The 19,309-nt window shown below is 44.9% G+C and overlaps 1 protein-coding gene across 5 annotated transcripts; it reads right to left on the reverse strand.

The window, feature by feature from the left end:
* Positions 1-1,415: 1,415 nt before the first annotated feature.
* SAC3D1 (SAC3 domain containing 1) lies at positions 1,416-9,815 on the reverse strand. Of its 5 annotated transcripts, none has more exons than XM_075838735.1 (3): positions 9,694-9,815; positions 5,737-6,360; positions 1,416-1,963 (listed from the first exon to the last, which is right to left on the reverse strand). In XM_075838735.1, exons 1-3 carry the CDS (start codon positions 9,731-9,733, stop codon positions 1,470-1,472), a joined length of 1,158 nt encoding a protein of 385 aa, XP_075694850.1. In that variant the 5' UTR covers positions 9,734-9,815; the 3' UTR covers positions 1,416-1,469. The 5 variants fall into 5 exon arrangements, with proteins under 5 accessions (XP_075694850.1, XP_075694849.1, XP_075694848.1 ...); XM_075838734.1 differs by having other exon boundaries at positions 9,670-9,815; XM_075838733.1 differs by having other exon boundaries at positions 9,652-9,815.
* Positions 9,816-19,309: the final 9,494 nt, after the last annotated feature.

Below are 19,309 nucleotides of genomic sequence, written 5' to 3' on the forward strand. Positions count from 1 at the left end.
TACGATCGGAGAAAATAGCAGACAGGTTACTCTGATATAAAATCTGTTTTATTGGAACAGTAGGTGGCTACGCGTTTCGGATTTATGCATTATTCTATATGTATCATTATCACCACGTTTTTATGTTTTTTAACAATTCATACACTGTATTCACTTTTATCAATGTTATTTTCTTCTTTTAAATGTAGCTTTGCGGTCTAATGTTTACCGGAGAAATAACCGGTTGTGACGTCACGGTCGCACTCTGACCCCTCCAGCCTTGGCGGTTTTTTTCTTCCTGTTAATTCGAATCCATCACGATATATAAGGGTCAGAATTGTAATGTGCACATGGCCTGAGGAAGACGCTTGTTCAGCGTCGAAACGCGTAGCCACCTACTGTTCCAATAAAACAGATTTTATATCAGAATAACCTGTCTGCTATTTTCTCCGATCGTACCACGCAGCAGCGCCTCCAAAAGATCCATCTCTCTTTTCATTTCTTCATTCATCTCGTCAAGCGGTTACCTTATGGGAACCGGTCTGGATCTGGCAGCAGAACTTGTGGATTATCCTTGCGACTCAAACCTTTGGCCTTAGGTGAGCATGGTACATTTTTGTCCTTTACCTGCTTAACCTATTGACCTGCACCATGTGGCACCGTGTTTTTCTTTTACCTTTCTGAAGAGATGACGTGCGGCACATACTGACCTGATCGCCTTGGCCAATGATTGGTGACCGGCCGCTGGGAATTTCCCTAATATATTATCCTGTGTCCATCAAGTACTTTAGTTCATTAAAAACATACTGAATAAAACCAACAAAAAAAACTAGTTTTTCCACAAGACAAGAAGCAGCCACTAACAAGACTATGTTCACACAGATCGGTGACGCTGCGAACTCGAACCCGCAGGAAATTTCATTCGAAAGACCGTACCAAATCGTGGTGCAGATCTTTGGTATGGACTTCCTTTTTTTATTAAATTTATGCAAGATAAATGTTGTTTTTTTTCCATTCAGATTAGCAATTTTTGCAACGGAATTGCAGCCTTTCCACCAGAAAAATCGCAACATTTGCTATGCTTTTACCTCCCCATTGAACACAATGGTGAAAAACCAAGACACAAGTGCAATTATTCTGCAGCATAAAATGACATGCTACGGATTAATAATCTGCAGCAGGTTTTTTCTGCAGGGTGTGGATGAGATTTATTCGCTGCTACTGTAATACGCTGTGGATTTTCTGGAATGAAATCTGTTGCGGAAAATCTGCATTTAATCCGTCCTGTGTGCATACACTAAAGGTTCAGAACCTGTCATAGCTGGCGGCTGCCAACGCCAGTTGCGTGACACCATTCATAGTTATAATGTCACACTTTCAATTTAAGGCTTTTTTTCTTAGTATTGATAAAATTTTAGAAATCCAAATACACAAAATGTTTGAAATTTGATTTAGTCGGCACCATGGTTTTAAAATAGAATCTAACTGTGTTATTGTGATAAGTTTGTAATGACGCGCTCCTGTCCAATCATCACTTCTGCCCAAGATGCTTTGCCTTTCTTTTGCTCCAGCAGGTTCATCTCTCTGCCTGGACTCTCCGGTTTCACGTCCTTGAGTGCAGTTTTTAGGAATAGGACTGACGGCTGTTCTCCGGATGTTAGTGTCTGTCCTCGTTTGTTGCACATATCAATTGCTAGTGAAGGGCTGTCCAGTGCGATCATCCTAGTGAGGAGGTCAAGTGGGAAGCGACAATTCCGGCTGCTGTATCCATGTATCAGGGCGCAAAGTGCCTTGTCGCGAGAACTTGATAAGTGTCGGTAAAAAGCACAAGCCTGGAGGCAGTTCAGTTGGTGCACTATGCGAAAAGACCGTACCCAATTATTTTCTAAGTGGGCTTTGTTTATACCAAGGGCTAAACGAATGTGTGGAGAGTGCAGGAGCCCATGAGGGAGTTGCAAACCTTTGTGTATTGTATCCAGATTACCTGCAAGACAGAAAAGGGGAACAGATATTGCACCAAAATAAATAGAGGAAGAATATGTATGAAATGTCAAAATTAGGTGCCAGTAGCAAATTTCTAAGCCCTTCAGCTACATCCCTCCTGGGGTTTGCCCAGTCCTGTTGGTTACCTGGAGTTAAAATAGTTGCACTTGGTTTCGGGGGTGCAATCTTCATTCCTACATACATTTTTGAAACCCCCCCAATGTTCAGTTTGCAAGCCTCTCCTCTCAGGTTTCAGACATTTCTCCTGTGGACGTGTCTCCTCCAGTAAAACATGCAGGATGTGAGGTATGTAACTTCAGGATCCTGCTCCCTCCGCTAGCTCACATGTATCAGCACAGCTTTATCTCTACACTGATAGCTTGTGTGATTTCCCCTCTGCGCTCCTCCCTATCTACACTCTGATGCAGACAGCCTGCCTGTGTGATCTGCCATCCCTGAACACTTGGAAACTTTAACCCTCTCCACTCTCTGATCTGCTGTGCCTGCTACCAGGGGTGTAACTAGGAAAGACTGGGCCCCTGGTAGCAGAGCAAGTTTTCAGGCAGAAACTCCACTGCGGAAACCAGCGCTTAAAAAAAATAAAATAAAAAAAGTCTATACTTACCCCGAGCCAGTCATGTTGACGCGTCCCTCTATTGCTTGTGCAGTCCTGCCTCCTAGGATGACGCTGCAGCCCAAGTGACCACTGCAGCCTGTGATTGGCTGCAGCAGTCACATGGGATGAAATGTCATCCCAGGACGGCGGCCTGGTCGAAAAACAGAAGAAAGCGTCGTTATGACAACGGTCCGGGTAATATAGACCTTTTTATAAATTTTACACCAAAAAATTACCGTATTTTTCGGACTATAAGACGCACCCAGGTTTTAGCCAACAGAAAGTAGGAAAACATTTCATATTTTACTTCTTTTAAAATGAAAAAATGATTGGTTAAAAAAAATTATTTGTTCAGTTTCACCACATTCTGAGAGACATAACTTATATTTTTTGAGCGGTGTGAGAGCTTAGTTTTTGCTGGACGAGCTGTAGTTTTTATTAGCACCATTTTTTTATCACTTTTTATGTAATACTTTTTAGCACTATGGTGACCAAAAGACAACGATTCTGGGGTTATGTTTTGTTTTTTTACGCCGTTCACTGTGTGAGTCAAATAATGCTATATTGTAATAGTTTCAGACTTTTACGGACGCAGCGATACCAATTTTTTTATTATTTTTACATTGTGCTTGGGGAAAAATTTTTTTTTTTTTTAACACTCCTGAAACTATCTTTTAATTTACACATTTCATTAGTTCCCCTAGGGGACTTGAACCAGTGATCATTCGATCGCTGGTACAATACATGGATGAGTTACGGAAACAGCGTAACTCGCTGAGCTACGCTGTTTCCGTAACTCCCATAGTAGTGAATGGCAGTTACAGAAGAGGCATAGCATGGTACGCTGTTTCCGTAACTACTATTCAGTTCTATGGGAGTTACGAAAACTGCGTAGCTCAGCGAGTTACGCTATTTCCGTAACTCATCCATGTAACCAGGAAGTGAAGTGGCCGGAAGACAGTGGAGCCGGGTAAGATAGAACAGAGCCCCCCTTTCTAGAGATAGGCGCCGGTCACAGAGGTGGGACCCGCATCTATCTGACATTTATGACATATCCTGTGGATATGTCATAAATGTCCTTCATGGAAAAAACACTATAAAGGCCGCGGTAGCTATTGACCGCGGCATTTAACTACCTAAACGGCCAGGAACTGTGCGATCGCTGTTCCTGGCCATTAGAACAGCGTTTCAGCTGCTGACACCTGCGTGAGCCCGCTTCAAACATCATCCCCTCCCTGCTCAATGATGTGCCGACACATCATGGGACGGGAAGGGGTAAAGTAAGGAGCGGTCAGGGGGCCTGGCGCTGCCGGGTCCCTTGACTGCCGACTATAAGACGCAGGGACTTTTTAGCAAGATTTATTTTTGATAAAAACTGCGTTTTATAGTCCGAAAAATACGGTAGTTTTTTCTTATTTGCGGTGGAATTACTGCGCTACCGTCGCAAAAGTCGCAGCACTTGGCTATTTTTTGCGAGTTTTACATCCCCATTGAATTCAAACCACAAATACGCAGCATAAATTGACATGCTGCAGATTTAAATTCCGTACTGCAGGTCAATTTATGAACGTTTTTGCCCCAGATTTTTTCTTCAAATCTCATTCACTTTTTCGCACAGAACTCCATTGCAGAAATTCCGCAGCATTTAAATTACGCGGGAACCCGGCCTAACGGAGCAGATTATGTCAGCCCCGTCAGGAGAAGAGTACTGACGGATTCGATTTAGAATAAGCAGCAGAGCCAGTATCTGTAGGCCTGCACAGACTCTACAGCAGCAAAATGGTAGGGCATTTTTGCTGAAAACTTTTTAGAAAGTTGCTTAACTTTGGAGTTAGAAAGCGTATGATGTCCATAGCCTAAAAGTTCTCTTTTAAGTAACTTAAAGTGTTATTTCCTTCACAAAAAGTGATGGCATGTCCATGTGGCATACCATCACTTTCTGATTGGTTACGGTTTTTCCCCGCACATCGGCGTGGTTCAGCCACCCACTGTCCAGGGAACCGTAGCACGACCCCATTTTAAGTGACTTGGGTAGCGCTGGAGTTCCATGCACAGCTAGAGGCGCTAAACAAGCGCTGCGACCTCTTCATTCTTAGGGTCACTAGAATATTCCACCACATTCTGATCGGTTTGAGTCTGACCCCTGGGACCCCATCAGTCAGAAAATGATAGAATATTGCTAGGCTATGCCAAACCTGGGTATGGTGAGAGTGATGTGGGACATATGCACTAAAATGTAACTCCAGACTACTTTTTGTAAAGCCTGATGTGGGAGATCTACCAACCATGAATGAATTGAGGCTATGACTGGATTCATACAACATGTTTGCAGACATATCAGAAGTTAGAGACATAGCCAGGGTTTGGTCATTTAAATTATTGTCATTTTAGAAATTGTTTCAGCCACTGATGGTAAAACCAATATGGCTGCTCTTTCCTGGTATAAGGAACGACTACCGCTCACTCCACTGACACCTTCATAATAAGGCCATTAGATAAGCTAGCCCAGGCCCACTCCGAAAGCATCGCGTGATGTCATGAGGTCCTCTAAGCTAATCACATCACAAGTTTTGAGTAGGCGCAGGGCAGCTGCCCCAAGGGCGTCATTACTAAGTTTGTCATGAGTAAGTGGTAGCCACTGCTTGCAATAACCACAGGAGAGTAAAATCAAGGATTCAATGGGCGCTGCGGAGACCAGGCTAAAGACATTTCTGTTATGGCGGAAAAGGAAATACACAGATGAACGAGTTCTCGGCAGCGCGCATTGAATCCTTGATTTTCCTCTGCGGTGATGTTGGAGTGACAGCTGTACATCTACAAGTCCAGTCCAAGGAGAAGCAGTAGCTGATGCCCACATCTCTGGCTGTATAAGCTTTTACACAGTATTTACACATCTTCACAAGGCTTGCTGATGACTGCACCATATACTCTTGGAAAGCTCTACACCATGGGGTGCCGTGTTTTTTAAGATTCTGCATTGCTTACAAAAGGAAGGAGATAAGAAATTTGGCAAGGTACTTGTCACTGCTTAGTGGCCGACCTGTAGCAATTTACTACTTGGCCATCATTGGCGTACAGTCATGACCAAGTAGTAAATCATGGAGAAACACTTGTACTACAGACTCTAAACCCAGAACGTACTTGTCAATAATCCTTACCTAAGTCATAAAGAAGGAGAAGAGACTGAAATTCAGCTTGTCTGGGAAATCCTCCACCGCCTTTGTAACACTCCATCAGTTCTGCAAAGCATTCCCGCACCTGGGTCGAATGTAGCACTTCATCGTAGTCTGCTAATGGTAGGTCCCTCACCAAGTAGGGGGCACAAAGCAGAAACCCCAGGCTTCCTTCTAGAACAAGAGCCCCTCCCTGCCCCCTAATTCTCTGCACTATCAGGTCCTGTCTAACAGCACGCAGACGGTCAAATACAAAAGAGTACGACTTGGCCAAACACGACATATCCCTGTAGTTAATACTTGACCAAATTTCCTTTAAGAGATATTGAACAGTTTTTGCTAGGGTCGCGGGGGGTCGTAGGTCTATTGGACAGGATAGTTCTTTCCCTGCTGCAGGGCGGCTATACTCCTTGACAATCTTTTTGGGATCAGCAACAGGATGACCTCTTCCTCTATGACCCTTATTTGTCCACTGCCCTTTTAGTACTTCAAATTGATGCAGACGTCCTTGACTTTCCCGTTGTCGCCTCTCTCTTTCTGGGCACATATCAAGGCATACACCAACAGGAGGAGAGGAGTCCATGATTCTTGACTGCAGTTGACAGTAGTCTAAAAAAGGGAAAAAAAAAAAAAAGAACTTACACTAAGAACCTCCATCACAGATTCCGTCCTATTTGCCAGACAAAATAGCACAGCACGCAAGAAACCCAGAAAGAAAACTATTAAAGTCAATGGGTTCCAACGGGCACTTCCATTATTTTCAATAATTCGATAATGGAAATTCTAGCGCAGATATGAAAAGAGCTTTCTGCTTGCAAATGTTTTAGCGTCACTTTCTCCGTCAGTAAACAGACTTTCCCCATTTAGTTGGTGAAAAATCGAACGGAAATGGAATATATCTATGAGGCAAAGTTCACACAGAGGTTTTTTTAAAGCAGAAACCACGTCGGAGTTAGCCTCAAAAAACTTCCGAAATGCAAAATGGAATGCGGAGGAGTTATTTTTTTCGCGGCAGCCTTAAACCGCTTGTGGTAAAAAAAAGCAGCATGTTCTTTCTTGCCGCCGTTCCGCCTCTGACCTCCCATTAAAATCAATGGGAGACAGAGAAAGCGTTTTTCGCTGTGTTTTTTTGCCCGCAGACCTCAATGGCCACAAGTACAAAACACCGCAAAAACCACGACAAGAAAGTACAGTCAGGTCAATAGATTTTTTTCTGCCTGCAAATTCCTCTGTGTGAACAGGGCCTTAGGCTCCTTCATACAGAGGTCATTTCATTTGTTTACCTACCGGATGACTGTTGTGGTTTTGTTAAGGTCTCCATCGATTTTGACAGCAACAATAGCGTTCCATATCGTGCTAGTCTTGTCGTGAATAGTGATGGAACATCCGACCAATGCTCTAGAGCAGATGTGAACGTAGCCTTATGCATTCTGCTTTGATCTAGAAGGCTAGGGCTACATGGAGATTATTATTTTTACTATCAAGCTACAGTCCAGATGAGTGCTACTGACCCAAGTTCCTTTTTAAAGGAGATGTCCTATGACCATGCTTTCATAATTTGGCAAAAGGTGCGCCAAATTGATCAAAATTGGTCACTTAGCTGATGCAATTCACTAACACGCTAGATACATTTGTCTTCCTTAGGCCCTGTTCACACAGAGCTTTTAGCAGGCGGAAAAATCTGCCTCAAAATTCCTGAAGGAATTTTGAGGCAGATTTTGACCTGCCTGCACGCTGTTTGCTGCGTTTTTCTGCCAGGGAAAACAGCTCCTGATTTTCAGCCGTTTTTTAATCAAACTAGCGTTTTTTACGGCCGTTTTTCTATTGCGTCAATGAAAAACGGCTCCAAATAGGCTCACGCAGTGACAGGCACTTCTTTTTATGTGCCATTTTTTTGAAAATGAGGTGTAAAAAAACGCCCAGTCGGAATAACACGTCGTATTTCACATTGAAATCAATGGCCAGATGTTTGTAGGCGTTCTGCTTCGGATTTTCAGGACGTTTACGGCCCGAAAAATTGCTGAAAATAGCCTGTGTGAACATACCCTTACATTGATATTATGTGGCAACAAAATGATGCACATCTTGGATACATTTGGTGCATTTCATGACTTTTAGACGATTCCTGTTAGGCCTCATGCATACGACCGTAGCCATGTGCACGTCCTGTGATTTTCGGGTCGGCCGGCAGCGGACTGTCAGCCGCGAGCCGCCCGCAAATCATGGGCAATGCACATGGCCGCGGCCATTATTTTCTATGAGCCCGGACCGCAGAACACGGCTGTAATAAGACATGTCCGTTCTTTCTGCAGTGCGGGCTCCTGGGCCATGCACAGACCGTAAAAACTACGGTCGTGTGCATGGCCCCATAGAAATGAATGGGACCGCAATTCTCCCATGGATTTTCGGGGGAATTGCGGCCGCAAAAGCACGTTCGTGTGCATGGGGCCTTATATAGACATTCCCAAAACTAGTAGAAGCAAAATGTGCTTCAAGGTATTTACACACAGGTTGGATACACCACGGAAAAGCACGTAGCATATCTCACCTAGAACCCGCAAGGATTTCCAAATGAAGGACCCCATTAAATTGTGGTGCAGATTTTCGTCTAGCATTGGCGCTGCGGAAAGCAGAGCAGAAAAAAAACCAGTTGATACTTATCTTTACTGGCATTGCCACAGCGACGCGTTCCTGCTCCCCCAGCTGTTCTCCGTGCAGCCCGGACTCCTGTGACGACGCTACAGAAGTCAAACGTCATCCCAGGAAACCAGCAGCACGGAGAACAGCTGGCGGAGCAGGAACGCGTCACTATGGCAATACCATTGAAGAAAAGTATTGACTTTTTTTTGTTAAAGGGGTTGTCCACTACCGGACAACCGACGACCTATCCACCGGATAAGTATGCACCATGCACGTACCTTTAAACACGCGCTTTTTAACTCATGCCATGTCTTTTTCGAATTCTAAATTTTCCCACTGTGTTAATGACTGTGCAAGGCCTGAGGGGGCGCTACATGACACAGAGATTCAAAGAATGGCTAGTAAAGAATCCCTGGGTCCTGTATGAGGCATTACACAGTAGCGGGTTTTCCCCAGTGTTACCTTAGGGTCTGTCCACACACGCCAAAAATATTCTGCAGTGGATTTTGTAAAAAAAAACAAAACAGTTGACTTTACCCTATTTCATTGAATAGGTGAAACCCACCGAGTTTCCGCTATACCTGAATGCTCATTTTTATGAATAGGCTTTTTCAGCGAATAAATTCAACCCTAGGCCTGATTCAGACTAACGGAAAACAGGCCCGTGTGACGGATGTTTTTTTTTTTTTAGTTAACACCCATCAATTAACGGACCGTATGAAGGGCCCATGAAAAAATAGGACCTGTCCCGCCCGGCTGCGACTCGGACAAGAAAAACCATTTCTCACATCCGAGTTTCCGCTCGTTTCTCTGAATCAGGCTCAAAAGGGGCACTTCTGCTGCCATACACTGGGCTGAAGTAAACCAAAGAGTATCTCTATGATGCCAATGACACCGAGCAGGAATATAGCGCCACATCTGTTCACAGGGGGTTATAACACCAGCTCGAAACGTTACTGTGGCCCCTTACAAATAGTTGAACTTGACAGTGAGGGCCCTGGCACCAAATCAAGGGTCATGCCCTCCTGATGTAAATGTAATTGTGGGATTCTCACTAGCACTGGGGACGCCACACTCAGCAGTGAGTAAGGACTGACCTCTTTATTGTGAGCTCACCGAAGCCTGAGGAGGGCAAGAAGGAGCCCCAGAATTAATGGCGCCCGCTATGTATCCCTCACACTGCACATTATATACCCACAATGCCCTGCACTCCCATAGTGCACCGGGGTATTGTATCATCTGTCCCATCATACACTGTACCATAGTCTGTTTGTTTACTTCCGGTCTCACGGCATGCCGCACCTGTGTGGTGTTGCTCATCTGTGTGGTGTAGTCCCAGCATGCTTTACTGTCGCTGCTCCATTCAGCGGTACATACACTACATAAGCCGAGGACGATGGTTCTTACTGCGCAGTCTCAACAAATCAGTGACGCACTGGTGGCTAATATTGTTACGTCACCGCCCCGTTTATGTAGAACAGTTGTAATTAGAGACTGTAAATGTGTCCTGCCCACCACCAGATGGCACTGTTCCATATCTATTAGGGCTGAGTATGGCTTGTGACCAGTCATTTATATTCTGACTGGACGGTATGGCAAAAAAAACACCCCATATATTATATCTCTATTTCCCATGAATGTTTTATAAACTAAACATATAATGAAAAATATGTTCTCCATCACTGGTAAAAGTAGAGAAACCTCATAAAAACATATATTGCCTTTCATGTGAGGGAGGGATCTACAACAATTCCTTAATAGATCTATTATTTACCCCTTAAAGGGAGTCTGTCACCAGAAATGTGACAATCCAAGCAGCAGCACAGTAATATAGCGGAGTCTCCCCTGAATATAACGCTGTGTTCCGTTTTCAGATGAGTGGCTCCGTTGAAGCGATAATAACTTTATTCTTCATATGCAAATTAGGTTTTTGGAGCGACGAGGGCTTCACCATTGCTCCAAACCGCTCTACCTTCTATCCCCAGTCCGTCTCCTCCTTCTTTGATTGACAGGGACAGGCAGTGTAGAAGCCGTGATCACGCCTTAGCCCATATTCTGAGCGCGCCCGTGAATCGGCACATGCGCAGTACAGAACCGGGGTGTAGTGTGACATAATCGGTGCATGCGCAGTACAGAACCGGGGTGTAGTGTGACATAATCGGTGCATGCGCAGTACAGAACCGGGGTGTAGTGTGACATAATCGGTGCATGCGCAGTACAGTACCGGGGTGTAGTGTGACATAATCGGTGCATGCGCAGTACAGCACCGGGGTGTAGTGTGACATAGTCGGTGCATGCGCAGTACAGAACCGGGTTGTAGTGTGACATAGTCGGTGCATGCGCAGTACAGCACCGGGGTGTAGTGTGACATAATCGGTGCATGCGCAGTACAGAACCGGGGTGTAGTGTGACATAATCGGTGCATGCGCAGTACAGAACCGGGGTGTAGTGTGACATAGTCGGTGCATGCGCAGTACAGAACCGGGGTGTAGTGTGACATAATCGGTGCATGCGCAGTACAGAACTGGGGTGTAGTGTGACATAATCGGTGCATGCGCAGTACAGAACCGGGGTGTAGTGTGACATAGTCGGTGCATGCGCAGTACAGCACCGGGGTGTAGTGTGACATAATCGGTGCATGCGCAGTACAGCACCGGGGTGTAGTGTGACATAATCGGTGCATGCGCAGTACAGAACTGGGGTGTAGTGTGACACAATCGGTGCATGCGCAGTACAGAACCGGGGTGTAATGTGACATAATCGGTGCATGCGCTGTAAAGGATCTGCCAGGCACTACGTCTGTGTATACTCCCAGGATTAATCAATCGACACCTGAGGCCGGACCTCTTAGACTGACACCTGCTCCCACCAATCAGGATGGCAGGCTCAGGAGTGGGAGAGCCTATCGCGGCCTGGTCAGTCGGAGTTAGCTCCGCCCCCTGTCCATTTATACCTGCCGTTTTCTCTTCCTCATTGCTTGTGATTCTTCTTGGTTTCCTGGCCCCACTGCTGCCTTGCTCCAGCCTGCTTCTGCCGTGCTCCAGCCTTGCTCCAGCCTTGCTCCAACCTTGCTCCAGCCTGCTTCTGCCTTGCTTCAGTTCCCGCTTATCCTGCTTCGCTCTGCCCCCGGCTTGCTTCCTGCTCCGTGCTCTGCGTTTGTATACTCCACTACATCCTGATCCTGACTGCCCGTTCACCACTCCGTTCCCTCACGGTGTTCCGTGGGCTACTGCCCCTTCCCTTGCTTGTTCCCTGTTTGTATCCCCTTGCACTTAGTCAGCGTAGGGACCGCCGCCAAGTTGTACCCCGTCGCCTAGGGCGGGTCGTTGCAAGTAGGCAGGGACAGGGCGGTGGGTAGATTAGGGCTCACTTGTTCCCTTCACCTCCTTCCGCCATTACATGCGCAGTACAGCACCGGGGTGTAATGTGACATAATCGGTGCATGCGCAGTACAGCACCGGGGTGTAGTGTGACATAGTCGGTGTATGCGCAGTACAGAACCGGGGTGTAGTGTGACATAATCGGTGCATGCGCAGTACAGCACCGGGGTGTAGTGTGACATAGACGGTGCATGCGCAGTACAGCACCGGGGTGTAGTGTGACATAATCGGTGCATGCGCAGTACAGCACCGGTGTGTAGTGTGACATAGTTGGTGCATGCGCAGTACAGCACCGGGGTGTAGTGTGACATAATCGGTGCATGCGCAGTACAGCACCGGGGTGTAGTGACATAGTCGGTGCATGCGCAGTACAGAACCGGGGTGTAGTGTGACATAGTCGGTGCATGCGCAGTACAGAACCGGGGTGTAGTGTGACATAGTCAGTGCATGCGCAGTACAGAACCGGGGTGTATTGTGACATAGTCGGTGCATGCGCAGTACAGAACCGGGGTGTAGTGTGACATAGTTGGTGCATGCGCAGTACAGCACCGGGGTGTAGTGTGACATAATCGGTGCATGCGCAGTACAGCACCGGGGTGTAGTGTGACATAGTCGGTGCATGCGCAGTACAGAACCGGGGTGTAGTGTGACATAGTCGGTGCATGCGCAGTAGAGCCGATTCGACCGGTGAAACTACAGTGCTGCCGATTCAGAAGCCAAGGTGCGGGCACACTCAGGAGAATACGGGGCCAGGTGTGATCACGGCTTCTACACTGCCTGGCCCTGTAAATCAGAGAAGGAAGGGAGGGAAGGACAGACTGGGGAGAGAAGATAGAGCTGTTTGGAGCAACGGTGAAGCCCTTGTTGCCCCAAAAGAAGAATAAAGCTATAATAACTTTATGAAGAATAACGTTATTATCGCTGCAATGGAGCCACGCATCTGAAAAATGTCATACAGCATTATATTCAGGTGAGGCTACACAATATTACTGTGCTTCTGCTTTGAGAGGCCAATTTCTGGTGGCAGACTCGCTTTAAAGAGACTCTGTCACCACATTAGAAGTGCCCTGTCTCCTACATAATGTGATCGGCGCTGTAATGTAGATTACAGCAGTGGTTTTTATTTAGAAAAACAATCAATTTTGATGGAGTTATGACCTAGATTAGCTTTATGCTAATGACTTTCTTAATGCCCAACTGGGCGTTTTTAGCTTTTGACCAAGTGGGCGTTGTAAAGAGAAGTGTATGACGCTGACCAGTGACCAATCAGCGTCATACACTTCTCTCCATTCATTTACTCTGCACATAGTGATCTTACTAGATCATGATGTGCTGTTACATACTCACACATTAACATTACTGAAGTGTCTTGAGAGTGAATAGACATCGCTTCCAGCCAGGACGCGATGTCTATTCACAATCCCGACACTTCGGTAGAGTTTGTGTGGGAGTTAATGACAGCAAGCGTGATCTTGCGAGACCACGTTGTAAATGACAGATTACAGCGTGATCTCACGAGATCACGCTTTCTGTCATTAAGTGAATGTCTATTCACTCTCAGGACACTTCAGTAACGTTAATGTGTGAGTAAGTGACAGCACATCATGATCTAGCAAGATCACTCTGTGCTGAGTACGTGAATGGAGAGAAGTGTATGACGCTGATACACTTCTCTCCACAACGCCCACTTGGTCAATAGGTAAGAAACGCCCAGTTGGGCATTAAGAAAGTCATTAGCATAAATCTAAAATAGGTCATAACTCCATCAAAATAGATCGTTTTTCTAAATAAAAACCATTGCTGTAATCTACATTACAGCGCCAATCACATGTAGAAGATAGGCCACTTATAATGTGGTGACAGAGCCTCTTTAAAGCGTTAATTTCATTTTATACAGTGATGGCCTACCTCTTGGAGAGAATTAAACGTCTGCAGCGCTTATTTAGCCCTGCGTTCACAGATTTCACTTGAATGGGTTCACACTGCAGTTCCCTAGATAGCGCGTGGCCATGGCGCTGCCGTGCAGGGACAAACAGTGAAAGGACTGCAGCGCTAAATCACTTAATGCTGTCACTTTATAAGGTAGGAATAACTATTTTATGCCTTGAGCGTTCTGAGAGCCATAACTTTTACATTTTTCGTAGTTTATGAGGGCTTGTTTTTGCGGGACGAGTTGCATTTTGTAACGGCACATACAAGTATAATGTATTGATAAACTACCATTTTTTTGGGCAGAAATGGAAAAAAAAACTGCAATATCATAGATGTTTTTTTGGGTTTCGTTTTTAAGACTTTTTCCGTGTGGTATAAATGACTGCGGGTTGTTACATTATGGTGATACCAAATTTATTTTGTTTTCATTATGTTTTACTACTTTTACACAATAAAAACACTTTAAAAAAAATCATTTGTTTTTGTGTCGCCATCATCTGAGAACGATAACTTTTTTTTGTTACCGCTATTCATCATGGCATCTGAATGGTTAAACGGCCAGGATCGGAGTTATTTGCGATCCTGGCCATTGCAGCCGAATGTTAGCTGTAATATATAATATAATAGCTTCATATAAGCTGTATATAAGTCCACAGCATTATTTCTTTTCCACCAGGATCCGTGAAGCTCCTTTATAAAATGGATCATAACGGTGTCGCTGCAGAATTTATGTTGTCCGTTAACTTTGGACATTATCTGCATTTGTCTGAGTTCCAAATTAATTAAGGCTCTCTCACTGGTGGAATTGTGAGAGGCCGGTTGGCCGGAGAGAGACCATGACACGCAGCGTCAGTGTTCAAGCAGTCTCTGCCCTGGCGGGGGCAGATACATCTTTATTTATAAGGAAATGAGAGTAGGTGGTAACTTCAAAACTTACAATGTCATCAACTTTTGTCACGTTGCCTTTGTAACATCTGAATGCAAAGTCATAAACCAGAACATTTAGAGAAGAATAGCCATCCCCCCTGTAGGCTGTTGTTTCAGTAGTTCTGTAAGCTCCAGTTACACCTGTCCATAGCAGTACATATTAAGCACTTTTAGGTTCACACATATAAAGATAATTAAAATATTTTTGACAATTTCCTTCTTTTGAACATAAATTTGCTTAGCCATGTATTCGAATATTCATCCGAGATTACGTTCTGGTCAGCTCCCCTGAACCAGGGCATTTTTAATGCCATTCACTGCGAGATGAATACTCAGGATACACGTCTAGCAATAGGTGAGTGTACAGCATTACATACTGTACACACCTGAAGATTTAGGGAATTACAGGTTTCACAATTCGGGCAATACCATCTATCTTGGTGGTTTTCTACGGCTTGACAGATCACTTTATCAGGTGTGGAAGCATTTAGTGTCACAAACAGGTGGCTCTGAATGTTTCCTTACTCCTCGGTTCTTAGGGTGGTGGGTGGTCTGGACCTCATGCACTTTTATATCCTGTGCTGTTTTCTTAACTGCTGATACTTTTGCAATCAAACATATTACAAGTTTAAACATAATATATCTCTATCTAAGTAGCTGGTTGTGATCTGGCTCGGTACATACTCCTGGTCTCCTCGGTGGCAACCACCTATATGCTTTATACCCACATATATGAAGTATATGTTGGGTGGAAGCACATCCCTCGAGTGATTAAATACTCCTGCAATCCAGGAGAACAAGATCATGTCCCGTCCGGTGGCATTTATCGATGCCACCTCTTTGGAGGCCCTCAGGCTTATTAGCCGCTGGGCCCATGACTGCGTGGCACGGAAAAGGGTTAAAGAGGGCTATTTTGGGCTAAGGCCAGATCCCGTTCCCCCCCTCCCCGTCCGAGACGGTAGGGAGGGGTTTAGGCCTCACGGATAGACGCACCTGCCCCAGTGGGCGTTTTGGCAGGCGGTATTGTGGGCGGTCTTGCCCACCCTCCCCTGCTGGGGCTTTATAAGCCAGGGCCGGCAGACCTCTTCCTCGTCCGGCCGTTACTTGTCCCACCCGCCCTCCCTTAGTTGTTGTGGAACCTACTGTGTAAGTTGTAAAAAAAAAAAGGTGTTTTGAACAGATATGTGAAACTTTGGTTATATAAAAAAAAAAAAAAAAGAGTATACATTTGAGCATACATTTTATAAGTTGTTTCTGAGCCTCGGTGTATATATTTTGTACGGAGCGTACCTCATTTACTGGTCATGTTGTGACCGTATCCAAGTTTGTAATAAGGATTTTGTCAAGTTGTTGTTTGTGATGCAATTTATTTGTTTTGAAAGCTCATGTCACAGCAGGCGGTATTTTGTTATATAAGAAGGGACCTACATGCCCTGCCTTAGGGTATGTTCACACGGCCTATTTATGGACGTAATTCGGGCGATTTTGGCCCGAATTACGTCTGAAAATAGCGCCTCAATAGCGCTGACAAACATCTGCCCATTGAAAGCAATGGGCAGACGTTTGTCTGTTCACACGAGGCGTAATTTACGCGCCGCTGTCAAATAACGGCGCGTAAATAGACGCCCGCGTCAAAGAAGTGACCTGTCACTTCTTTGGCCGTAATTGCAGCCGTTATTCATTGACTCCAATGAATAGCAGCGCCAATTACGTCCGTAATGGACGCGGCGTTCAAGCGCCTGCACATGCCGTTACGGCTGAAATTACGGGGATGTTTTCAGGCTGAAACATCCCCGTAATTTCAGCTGTTACGGACGCCCTCGTGTGAACATACCCTTAGGCGGGCTGGCATACGGGTATAAGCGGTAATCTGATTATTGTGAAAATATTGGATAACAAAATAGTAAATAAAGCTGTGGCCGACCCCCAGGTCAACCCACGTTAAAGGTTCAGTCGGTGTTGGTTTGAATTATTTGTAGGAGCAAGGTAAATCCACCCTAGCCTATACACGATAGTTGTGTGCGCACAGTCTTATTAGTTAGATTACCTCGTATTGCGCTTTCTAGGCTCTGCGTCAACCATTTACTAGCTGTCTCTGAGCACTGGGAACTGCCAGTTGCTTTTACCCCCACACAATATACATATTCCGTGTTTTCTTTCCCTCACAGTCGGTGAGGTTTACAGCATCAAACAACATGTCATTTTTATTAACCTGACCTATGTTTACACATCACACAGTGTCATTGGGGTAACATCTAATCATGGACTGGAGTATTCCTGGTGTGAGATCTATTTTCCATAGCGCCTCCCTTTTTAAATGTCTTACACGGTTAAACAACCAGGGATCTAATGTCCCCGCTGCTATTACAAGAGGGACAACTCCAGGAGAGTTAGGCTGGGTTCACACGACCTATTTTCAGACGTAAACGAGGCGTATTATGCCTCGTTTTACGTCTGAAAATAGGGCTACAATACGTCGGCAAACATCTGCCCATTCATTTGAATGGGTTTGCCGACGTACTGTGCAGACGACCTGTCATTTACGCGTCGTCGTTTGACAGCTGTCAAACGACGACGCGTAAATTGACTGCCTCGGCAAAGAAGTGCAGGGCACTTCTTTGCAACGTAATTTGAGCCGTTCTTCATTGAACTCAATGAAGAGCAGCTCAAGATTACAGGCATCTCAGACGCCTCGCATAATGCGAGGAGGAGCTTTTACGGCTGAAACGAGGCAGCTGTTTTCTCCTGAAAACAGTCTGTAATTTCAGCCGTAAAAGCCAGCTAGCGTATGAACATACCCTTAGGGTATGTTCACACGCTGAGCCAAAAACGTCTGAAAATACGGAGCTGTTTTGAAGGGAAAACAGCACCTCATTTTCAGATGTTTTTCGCGGCGTTTGTCGCGCCGTTTTTTCGGCCGTTTTTGGAGCTGTTTTCAATAGAGTCTAAGGGTATGTTCACACACACTAATTACGGACGTAATTCGGGCGTTTTTGCCCCGAATTACGTCCGAAAAATGCGCCTCAATAGCGTTGACAAACATCTGCCCATTGAAAGCAATGGGCTGACGTTTGTCTGTGCACACGAGGCGTATATTTACGCGCCGCTGTCAAATGACGGCGCGTAAATAGACGCCCGCGTCAAAGAAGTGACCTGTCACTTCTTGGGGCGTAATTGGAGCCGTTATTCATTGACTCCAATGAAAAGCAGCGCCAATTATGTCCGTAATGGACGCGGCGTTCAAGCGCCTGCACATGCCGTTACGGCTGAAATTACAGGGATGTTTTCTCCTGAAAACATCCCCGTAATTTCAGCCGTTACGGACGCTGCCGTGTGAACATACCCTATGAGAAAACGGCTCCAAAAACTTCCCAAGAAGTGTCCTGCACTTCTTTTAACCGAGGCTGTAATTTTACGCGCCGTCTTTTGACAGCTGTCAAACGACGACGCGTAAATGACAGGTTGTCTGCACAGTACGTCGGCAAACCCATTCAAATGGATGGGCAGATGTTTGCCGACGTATTGGAGCCGTATTTTCAGGCATAAATCGAGGCATAATACGCCTCGTTTACGCCTGAAAATAGGTCGTGTGAACCCAGCCTTAGGGTTATGCGCTAAAGAAAAGAGATGGGACTGCAAGGCCAAGGCAATAACTTCATCTATCCTCAGATATGGCATCGTTTTTGAAGAAATAGGGGAATGGAGACATATACAACTGTCCAGAAATGTAGTCAATACTGATATCACTTGATGTTTGATAAACTTGTTCTTAAACTCTTCTTCTAGCTCATCATTTAGATTATAAGTAAAGTAGAGATGACAGAGAAGATGAAAGTTAGCTGGAGCTTTAAGGGACCCATAGTTCATCATCGGCATTGAGGACCTTTTAGCATTGACTGACGTGTATCCAAGTTGTCTTTCCTTCCAACTTAACCCCTTTAGGACGCAGCCTGTTTTGGCCTTGCGGCACAGCCGATTTTTTAAAATCTGACGTGTCACTTTATGTGGTAATAACTCCAGAATGCTTTTACCTATCCAAGGGATTCTGAGATTGTTCTCTTGTGACATATTGTACTTTATGATAGTGGAAAAATTTGGTCGATAAATTTAATATTTATTCGTGAAAAACACCAAAGTTTAGAGAAAATGTGCAAAAATTTGCATTTTTCTAAATTTAAATGTATCTGCTTGTAAAACAGATAGTAATACCACACAAAATAGTTACTAGTTACCAATTCCCATATGTCTACTTTATGTTTGCATCGTTTTTTTGAACATCCTTTTATTTTTCTAGGACGTTACAAGACTTAGAACTTTAGCAACAATTTCTCACATTTTGAAGAAAAATTCAAAAGGCTATTTTTCAAGGACCAGTTCAGTTCTGAAGTGGTTTTGAGGGCCTTATATATTAGAATCCCCCAATAAATCACCCCATTTTAAAAACTGCACCCCTCAAAGTATTCAAAACAGCATTCAGAAAGTTTCTTAACCCTTTAGGCGTTTCACAGGAAATAAAGCAAAGTAGAGGGGAAATGTAAAAATTTCTCTTTTTTTTTGCCGAAATTAATTTGTAATAAAAAAATAATTGTGTAACACAGAAGGTTTTACCAGAGAAATACAACTCAATATTTATTGCCCAGGTCCTGCAATTTTTAGGAATATCCCACATGTGGCCCTAG

This window comes from Rhinoderma darwinii, chromosome 9 (assembly GCF_050947455.1).
Source record: "Rhinoderma darwinii isolate aRhiDar2 chromosome 9, aRhiDar2.hap1, whole genome shotgun sequence".
Classification (NCBI taxonomy): domain Eukaryota; kingdom Metazoa; phylum Chordata; class Amphibia; order Anura; family Rhinodermatidae; genus Rhinoderma; species Rhinoderma darwinii.

Coding starts and splice junctions, on each gene's coding strand:
- SAC3D1 (XM_075838731.1), bottom strand. CDS start 7,180: ATGCATAAGGCTACGTTCACATCTGCTCTAGAGCATTGGTCGGATGTT. Junction 6,361..7,038: donor AAAACCACAACAGTCATCCG/GTAGGTAAACAA, acceptor TCCCTTTTTTAG/ACTACTGTCAACTGCAGTCA. Junction 1,964..5,736: donor TCTCCTTCTTTATGACTTAG/GTAAGGATTATT, acceptor TCTGTCTTGCAG/GTAATCTGGATACAATACAC.